The sequence below is a fragment of the Triticum dicoccoides genome, chromosome 5B (assembly GCF_002162155.2).
Source record: "Triticum dicoccoides isolate Atlit2015 ecotype Zavitan chromosome 5B, WEW_v2.0, whole genome shotgun sequence".
Lineage (NCBI taxonomy): Eukaryota > Viridiplantae > Streptophyta > Magnoliopsida > Poales > Poaceae > Triticum > Triticum dicoccoides.
The window spans coordinates 545,517,615-545,527,877 of record NC_041389.1 but is presented as its reverse complement, the minus strand read 5'-3'; the positions used below and the strand labels follow the sequence as shown (position 1 = coordinate 545,527,877).

Sequence of the window (10,263 nt, the reverse complement as noted above, 5' to 3'; positions counted from 1 at the left end):
CACATATATGTTTTTGGCTTCTTTGTTCACTCATTTCAATCCGTATATAGTCCATATTAAAATATCCAAAACATCATATAGTTCTGAAATGGAGGGAGGTTTTTTTTTTTAAACCATCTGAATGGTCATCTTTATATATACTGTACGGAAAGACACTTCATAGATTACTAATTTTGCTAGTAGACATAATATAACACACAATAGATGGATGATGTTCTTACAACAACTGCGACACACCACATACATTTCACTCACATATTATGAAGTTCATACGACGACTTCGGCACACCATTTATTTCATAACACCATCATGCACTTTACGAGGATTATGTACGTGTCACGGCTCACACATACAGACCACACAGGTGCACAAGCGTCCTCTTCTAACGGGTTGTTCCATGTGTGTCTCCCGGCTCGCCACCACGCACCCAGATGATGCTGAGCTTAGTGAGGAAGTGGCACACGGCCACATCCCCCGGCTTGAGGTTGTGCAGCTCAAAGAACGGGTTCTTCGGGCTCCACCGTGACGTGTCAAGGTGGCACACGGCTAGAGCCTCCATCACTTCGGGCGCGGTTGCACCATCCACGCTCTCAAGGGTGACCGTGTACGCGGCAGTAGGGTTGGCAGTGTGGCAATAGTACACCGTGTATGGGTACGTCAGATCATGGCAGGTGACGATCTCCTGTGAGTCAGAGAGCTTCCGCACGGCCGTCACGTTGTACATCCCGCGCAGCGCCGGCGTGCCTGCGGCATCAATCGGTAGATTGGCGGCCGAGAACGCACGGACGTTGTGCGTCCCGTGAAGGGATGATGCTAGCTTGGTGAGGGACTCAAGGGAGGTGGCGCAACCTGCTTTTTGGCCGGGAAGCGTCCACGGGTGGTCGCATGTGTCCAGCGTCCATCGTATCTCTCTAGCCATCGCGAGCGACTCCGGTGCAAATATCGCGATGATGTCGGAGAGGCGCTCCGTGGAGAACGGGATGGATTTGGCAACGTTGTGGGGAAGAAGGGCTGGCAAGGAGGTTGTTAGTGGGATGGTTGGAATTATCACAGAACCAGGCCGCAATATGTCATGGAAGAAGAAAACGTCTGCCTGCTTTTTGTTCCCGTGCTTGTGAGAGTGAGCATGGTGACTCCCCTCTCCTTTTACTACAACATGAAAATTAGAAGAAAAAACATTTATTATAACTTTTATATATTCATACAATTGATTGACATATATATAGGAATATAAAAACAGTAAACTTTACCTTTTAAATGTGTCGCATGTCCTATTAAAATGTCTTTAGATCCTTTTCATATCCTGACTCATATGACATGGTGGCTTTATGTGGATCTTCTTCATGTTCTGAATCGTATGACATTGTAGTTTTATGTGGATCCTCTTCATGTTCTAATACATAAGACATTGTAGCTTTATGTGGATCCTCTTCATGTTCAGATCCATATGACATTGTAGCTTTATGTGGATCCTCTTCATTTTCAGATCCATATGACATTGTAGCTTTATGTGGATCCTCTTCATGTTCAGAACCATATGACATTGTAGCTTTATGTGGATCCTCTGCGTCTTGGTTGAAGAATTTATTGTGTTCACCTTTGCCTTCATCCAACCCATATGTGAAAGTGCAACTATCCCTAGGTGGTTTTGGTAATTCCTAACAACATATAGCTCATTGAGCTAATGCTATTTCAAGATAAATATTTCAGGAAAGCTCAATGAATGGTATGGCATGGATGAGAAAAGTGGACCCCTCAAAATGCTAAGGACAAAAGGATTGGCTCAAGCTCAAAGCTCAAGACTCTACATTTTATATTTTAGTGATCCAAGATCACATTGAGTCTATAGGAAAAACCAATACTATCAAGGATGGATGAGGTGTTGCTTAATGAGGTTCTTGCTCAAAGTGCTTAGTGATATGCTCCAAAGCCCTCAACTACTTTCTCACATCCACATATGACCTAAACCAAAAGTCAAACTCGGCCCCACCGATTCTTTCTATCCGGCGCCACCGAGTTCAGATGTCATAGCCACTGCCACAAACCCTAGGCAAATCGGTCTCACCGATAGGGATCTCGGTCTCACCGAGATGGGATTGTAATCTCTCTTTTTCCCTTCGTAATGTTTCGGTACCACAGATATGAGCGATCGGTCCCGCCGAGATTGCAATGTAAACTCTCTGTTTCTCTTTCGTAACATTTCGGTCTCACTGAAATGAGCAAACCGGTCCCACCGAGTTTACCTGACCAACTCTCTGGTTAGCTTATTACCAAAATCGGTCCCACCGAGTTTGTGTAATCGGTCTCAACGAGATTACGTTATGCCCTAACCCTAACAATATCGGTCCTACAGAGTTGCATGTCGGTCCCACCAAAAATCCTAACGGTCACTAGATTTGTTGAATCGGTCCGACCGAGTTTCTCAATTCGGTCCCACCGAGATTGGCAAGTTGTGTGTAACAGTTAGATTTTGTGTGGAGGCTATATATACCCCTCCACCTCCTCTTCATTCATGGAGAGAGCCATCAGAACGAACCTACACTTCCAACTTACATTTTCTGAGAGAGAACCACCTACACTTGTGTTGAGACCAAGATATTCCATTCCTACCATATGAATCTTGATCTTTAGCCTTCCCCAAGTTGCTTTCCACTCAAATCCTCTTTCCACCAAATCCAAATCTTGTGAGAGAGAGTTGAGTGTTGGGGAGACTATTATTTGAAGCACAAGAGCAAGGAGTTCATCATCTACACACCATGTGTTACTTCTTGAAGAGTGGTGTCTCCTAGATTGGCTAGGTGTCACTTGGGAGCCTCTGACAAGATTGTGGAGTTGAACCAAGGAGTTTGTAAGGGCAAGGAGATCGCCTACTTCATGAAGATATACCGCCAGTGAGGCAAGTCCTTCGTGGGCGACGGCCATGGTGGGATAGACAAGGTTGCTTTCTTCGTGGACCCTTCTTGGGTGGAGCCCTCCGTGGACTCGCGCAGCCGTTACCCTTTGTGGGTTGAAGTCTCCATCAACGTGGATGTACGATAGCACCACCTATCAGAACCACGACAAAAACATCCGTGTCTCCAATTGCGTTTGAATTCTCAGTACCCTTCCCTTTACATTCTTGCAAGTTGCATGCTTTACTTTCCGCTGCTCATATACTCTTTGCATGCTTGCTTGAATTGTGTTAAGATTGCTTGACTTGTACTAAGTTAGCTAAAATCTGCCAAAAACTAAAATTGGAAAAAGGATAAGTTTTCATTTGGTCAAGTAGTCTATCAACCCCCCTCTAGACATACTTCCAATCCTACAAGTGGTATCAGAGCTTTGGTCTCCATTTGCTTTGATTTCCATAGCTTTTGGTGGTCATAGCCTTGGTTTCACAACCTAGGAGAGTATGGCGTCTAGCGAGGAAAACTATCACCGTAGAGGTCCTTACTTTGATGGTACTAATTTTGCTAGTTGGAAGCATAAAATGAAAATGCATATTCTTGGACATAACCTCGTCGTTTCGGATATTGTGTGTATTGGCTTGCAAGGTGAATTCTTTGATGGGAGAGAACCGAACCATGAAGCTAGCGCGGATGAATTGAAGATGTTGCAATACAACGCTCAAGCTTGTGATATCCTCTTCAACGGATTGTGCCCCGAAGAATTCAACAAAATCAGTCGTCTTGAGAATGCAAAGGAAATTTGGGATACTTTGATTGATATGCACGAAGGTACCGACTCCATCAAGGAATCCAAGTTGGATGTGCTTCAAAGTCAACTTGACAAGTTCAAAATGAAGGATGGTGAAGGCGTCACTGAATGTACTCTAGGCTCGCTCTCATTACAAATGAGATTGCCGGCTTGGGAAGTGAAGAGATGACCGACAAATTCATCATCAAGAAGATCCTAAGAGCTTTGGACGGGAAATATGATACAATGTGCACATTGATCCAAATGATGCCCAATTACAAGAATCTCAAGCCAACGGAAGTCATTGGAAGAATTGTTTCTCATGAGATGTCACTCAAGGATAAGGAGGAGCTCCACAACAAGTCAAGTGGTGCTTACAAAGCCTCATGTGAAGCTCCCACATCATCAAGTGAGAAACAAACCTTCAATGAAGAATTGGGCCTAATGGTGAAGAAGTTCAACAAGTTCTACAAGAGTAGAAGCAAAGAGAGAAGCTCCAAGTCAAGGTCCTACAATGACAAAAGATTTTCTAGTCGAGAGCGTAATTGCTACAATTGTGGAAGACCCGGACACTATTCCAATGAGTGTACGGCTCCCTACAAAAGAAGAGAAGAATCACCTCCAAGAGAGAGAAGGAGTAGAGATGATTATTATGAACAAAGAACATCCCGGAGAAGCAAGGATTCGGAAAGGAAGGACAAGTCATCAAGGAGCTACACAAAACGAAGACATCAAGCTCATGTTGGTGAATGGATATCCGGCTCCGACTCCAACAATCACTCCGAGAGAAGCTATCACTCCGATTCTGAACATACTCAAGATGAAGGTGTTGCCGGTCTAGCACTTGTGTTAACCAACTACTACGACATATTTGACTCACCAAATGAAGGACTTGGAAGATACTTCATGGCTAAAGGCCCAAAGGTAACACACCCCGGGTATGTTGATTTCAATAGTGATGAAGATGACTTGTTAGGTGATGATGATTTACTTATTGACAACTCTAGTGATGAATACTATGATGAAACGTCAATTAATCATGCTAATCAAGATGAAACGAATGACAATGATAAGGAGAAGATTGAGCTCCTAACTAAAGAACTAAACACTCTTAAGTTAGCTCATGAAACTATCTTAGGGGATCATCGAGAACTTTTAAGGACTCATGAGAAGTTACGCTTTGAAAAGCTCAACCTTGAAGAAGAGCATGAGTTCTTAAAGGCAATCAATGATGATCTTCGCAAGAAAAGTTCCTCTTACATTGCCAAGCGTTTACTCTTATCTACTTACATGCCTCAAGTCAAGTTTGGGTAACAAGAGCAAGAAGGATTCTTCCTCTAGTAGTAACAATAATCATGTTAAATCCAACACTGTTGCTTCTAGTAGTTATCTTGATTCCACTAATGATTCTCTTAGCCAAGTTACACTTGAGCAAGAAAATATCTTATTGAAGGGAATTATAGAGAAAGGTGTTTACAAGAGTCTTGCCGGGAGTAAGCAATTCGAGGAAATTGTACGCAAGCAAGGAAGGCACCGGAAGAACCAAGGTGTTGGTTTTGAACGAAAGTTCAATGCTAATGGAGTTGAGTGGGAAGAATATCAATACCCCAAGACGAAGTTTGTTCCTCAACAAGAGAAGTATGATCCTACTTCCTTCAAAGGGACACAAGCTCAAGATGATCTTCCACCACAAGACCACAAGCAAAAAGGCAAGGACAAGCTTCAAGAGGAGATTGATGCATTTGAAGAAGCTCCTAAGGCCTTGATCAAGTGGGTTCCCAAGACTACGTCAAGTTCTACTTCATCAAGTACGACTACAACTCCAAGGATTCCCATCAAGATGATGTGGATCCCGAAGAAGAAGAACTAGAGAGTTCTTGAGGGCGACTCCGCCAACATACTTCACTCATATCATTTTGGCGAGGACAAGTGCAATCAACTTCCACATCTTGCACTAGTTAATGGGGTCACAAACCCTCTTGTTGGTAAGACAAGGGACAAAATAACCTAATGCTTTCATAGACATCATCTTGTGTGTGCATCACTCTATGTCTATGGATATCCTTGTTTGTTCCTTGTGGTACTAACCCATGTAGGTATTGAAAGTGCAACTCACTCCAAAGGATTGCTCCAAATGATCTACATCAACATTGAGCATCCACATCTTCAACACCTACATGAAGTCATCATCGACAAAACCCAAGGTTAGTTCATCCCTCCTAGGGGGGATATCACATCTAGGGGGAGCTTTACTCTAAGAATTGAGCTAAAGCAACTCTAATGGTGTGAACACAACAATGCATTATGTAAAAGTGGCAACCCCACTTGATCTTAAACGATGAGTATGACCTATGATCAAATGTTCTCATTTGACTCATAAGTCAATATACTCATATATAGATGACCTAGTCATCGCCAATTGCTTGATAGATGCTAGAATGGTTGTGCATGCTTTGCCACATATTTCATTTGTCATTTTATTGTGTGAGCATGTTGGTTGCATATTTCACTCATTCGAGGACATCCACTTGTAGTTTTGTTTGTTTGATTTCTTTCCTTTTGCCAAGTGGATGGACAAGAATGCCTAAGAACCTTCTCTAGCTATCTATGCTTTTCTTGTCTCAAACTCTATTCATGCTACATCACAAAGTTTGATCAAGTCATATTCGAACCACTCTGTGTGAGGAGCACTCGGAGTCCCCGATTCATCATAGACTTAAACTTCCAAAACTTCTTTGTGCGTTTCGGTCTGACCGATTCTTCCATTTCGGTCATACCGAGATCACTAAGTCGATCTAGGTTTTCAATCTCGGTGCAACCGATTTGAACTTTTTGGTCACACCGAGTTGCAGTAACTGCTTGAAGTTATGCATCTCAGTGCCACCGAGTTGTTCCACTCGGTCACACCGACAGGGTCAGGCTATATATATCCACGGGCAAAAATTTGGAAATTTCTCCGAATCCCTTCGCTCGCGCTCAGCCTGCTCTGCCTCCCTGGGTCTCCGGATCGTCCTCCTCGTCGCTAGCTGCCTCCCGCCGCTGGTCTCCACCGCCGTCAAAGGGAATCGTCTTCGTCGTTGCCGCCGTAGCAAGTCCATCGCCAAACTAGGGTATGGACTTGATCCTTGTGCTAATCTCACTCCGATTCCTAGCACATTGTTTTGCCATGTATCTTGCCACGATTGAGATCATCTTATCCAGTGAAAACACTCTGTAGTTTAGTTGTGGATTGAAAATGTAGGGTTAGGTTTCCGCCGAAACCATCTCGGACCAACCGAGTTGTAGAAATCGGTTCCACCGATTTGGCCAAGGCCATTGCACATGTGATTATCGGTGTGACCGAGAATTGCAAATCGGTGTAACCGAGTTCAGGACTTTGTGAAACCCTAGCAGTCTCGGTGCCACCGAACTATGACTCGGTCTGACCGAGTTCACTAGTTTAGGTTCCAAAAGCTGCTTCGGTATCACCGAGTTTACAAATCGGTAGATCCGAAATGCTTTCTGTGGAAAATTAAAACAAAGTTTTTGACTCATTCTTTTGCAAAAACCTCTGTACTTTGTGATGCTCATCCTATCTACCTCATCTATATCTATTCACAGGGTCTGCTGTCAGTGTTTGCATTATGTCTGATCAAAGTGACAGTCAGAACAAGTCTGAGGAGCAGGTTCACATGAGTGAGGGAACTAGTCCCTCAAGCAGCTATGATGGTAGCAGGAGCACACCCAGCAACTTACCCAAGGCAGCCACCAGGGCCAGAAAGAAGAGAACCTCAGAGTCTGAGGATGAAGACTATGTGGCTGTTGAGGATGAGGCCACTTCCAAGAAGAAGGTGCTCAAGAAGGAATATGGCACAGCTGCTGCCACTAAGCCTGGCATGAGGACCAAAGCACCTGCAAGAAGAATTTCCATGTCTAAAGCCAGAGCCTCCACTCAAGTACATTTGGAATCTGAACCCAAAGAGGCTGCTGCAGAAGGGAAGAAGAGGAAGGAAAGGGTCAAATACCATGGCCAGGGTTGTTGGAAAGCCTTCCATGATGTAAGAAGAAGAAGAGGAAGAGGTTGCTGCACCAGCACCTAAAGCTCAAAAGCTTATGGGTGATGCCATCAGGTTAGGGGCTACTTCATCAAAGCCCAAAGAAGCTCCCAAGGCAGCTGCTCCAAAGCCTAAAGCTACACCCAAGAGGATTACAAGGAACATTCCTGCTGGAGAGAAGAACAAGGCCCCAGTGCCTGAAGCTGCTGTTGAAGAAGATGATGATGAGGAACATGTCTTGAGGAAGTTGAAGCCCAAAATTCCAGATCACAATGATGTTCATCCTGTAGCTGAGGATATGAAGCTGAGGAAGGATGCAGGACTCAGACAGTGGAGATTGACTGATCCCTATGCAGTCAGGTGGAGAACTGTTATGGACTACAAGTTCCATACAAAGGAACAACAGGACTTCTATGAGACAGTGTTGCTTGACAAGAAGCCAATAGCCTGCGATATGAGATGGGTGGACTAGAAATACATCAGGGAAAATGAAGAGCATTATCCATGAGTGTATGACAGTTTCAATACTTGTGGAGTGGATGACTTTGTTGGGCAGAAGTTCACAAAATGGAAAGATGAACTTATTATGCAGTTCTACTCCACAACTCACTTCTATCCATATAGAAGGATTGTCTGGATGTCTGAAGGTTCTAGGTACCAATCAATAGTTGAAGAATGGGCAAATCTGATCAATGCACCTAAGGAGAAAGAGGATGAAAAGAAGGATCGCAACTCCATGGCACATATGTACAGAGAGATCCCAGATGATGCTATTGAAACACACAAGTTTGGATCAGTACATTACATTCTGTCAGGATTGCCAACAATCAACTGGATCCTCAGGCACACTCTTTTGCCTAAGTCAGGTGATCACAAGATGATCAGAGGCCATGCTATCAACCTGCTTCACATATTTGATGTGCCTCAAAAGTTCAAGGTCATGAGCCTCATAGTGGAAACTATCAAGAGGACAGATGTTGACCAAAAGAGAAGTTGTGGGTATGCCCTCACAGATCCAGGAGCTAATCAACTCCAAGATGGGCACTGGCACATACCTCTTGGACAAGGAACACATGCCCATCTACCCAGATTTTGAGGACAACACAGTGGTTATGGATGAAAATGAACCATCTTCTGTGCAAGCACAAGGGAAAAGGAGAAGGCTAGGACTGAAAAGGCTGCAAAGATGCCAACCATTGATGAGGCATCTCAGTATTTCCTGAAGACCAAGCAAGATCAGCTTGGCTACTTGATTGCCTCCACTCTGAGAATTGAGAAGGGATTGGCCACCCTGACTCAAAACCGGGAGAGCCTAGAGAGGATCATGGAGCAGACGTTCTATGATTTGGATGTGAAGGTCACTGAGATACAGTTGGTTGTTGAGCAACTTCAGGATGACATGCAAGAGAGGAAGGGCAAGACTACCACTGATGCATTTGCTAGAGTGCCCAGAGCACAGAGATCTGCTACAGTGCCAGTTCCAGACACCAAAGCAACTTCATCTGCACCAGCTACAGCTTCAGTGCCACCAGCTCCAACACCTACTCCACCATCTCCATCTTCATCAACTGATGCCTTCATCCTTGGCGTCATTTCTACACCACCAGCTGAAGACCAAGCCTGAGAGTTGATTTAGTACTATGCATTTTCTATGAACCTTTTGGTAACTTGTTGCCAAAGGGGGAGAAAAATGTATAGATCATAGGCTTCGAGAGAGAGCGTTGCTTTTTATTCTCTCTCGTTTTGGTGGTTGAACTTTATTTGCTTGTTTGATATACTTTATTTGCTTTGTGTGATACTTGGATGATCATGTGTTTGATCATATGCTACATTAATGCTTGTTGGATGACATTATCCTTTTATCTCTATATGATCATTCACTTTGCTTGGTGATGAGTGCATGTATTTAATTAAATCATTTTGAGCGCTCCACCAAGATGTATGTGACATGGAAGAGTAACTCATGATCCCAACTCATTGTGCATTTGCAGTCCAAAGCAAATCTTAAACTATGTACAAATTTAGGGGGAGCTCTTACATTTCACATACTTCTCAAAGCGACAATGTTTTTCAATATTATTATCATTTGGCGAAGCTTTGATCTATATGTTGTCATCAATTACCAAAAAGGGGGATATTGAAAGTGCAACTATCCCTAGGTGGTTTTGGTAATTCCTAACAACATATAGCTCATTGAGCTAATGCTATTTCAAGATAAATATTTCAGGAAAGCTCAATGAATGGCATGGCATGGATGAGAAAAGTGGACCCCTCAAAATGCTAAGGACAAAAGGATTGGCTCAAGCTCAAAGCTCAAGACTCTATATTTTATATTTTAGTGATCCAAGATCACATTGAGTCTATAGGAAAAGCCAATACTATCAAGGAGGGATGAGGTGTTGCTTAATGAGGTTCTTGCTCAAAGTGCTTAGTGATATGCTCCAAAGCCTCAACTACTTTCTCACATCCACATATGACCTAAACCAAAACTCAAACTCGGCCCCACCGATTCTTTCTATTCGGCGCCACCGAGTTCAGATGTCATAGCCACTG

General features: G+C 43.6%; 1 protein-coding gene across 1 annotated transcript; it reads right to left on the bottom strand.

The window, feature by feature from the left end:
* Nucleotides 1–369: 369 nt before the first annotated feature.
* LOC119306084 (BURP domain-containing protein 11-like) lies at nt 370–1,616 on the bottom strand. Its single transcript, XM_037582417.1, has 2 exons — nt 1,445–1,616; nt 370–1,152 (listed from the first exon to the last, which is right to left on the bottom strand). The coding sequence occupies exons 1-2, from the start codon at nt 1,543–1,545 to the stop codon at nt 384–386; spliced, it is 870 nt and encodes a 289-aa protein (XP_037438314.1). The 5' UTR covers nt 1,546–1,616; the 3' UTR covers nt 370–383.
* Nucleotides 1,617–10,263: the final 8,647 nt, after the last annotated feature.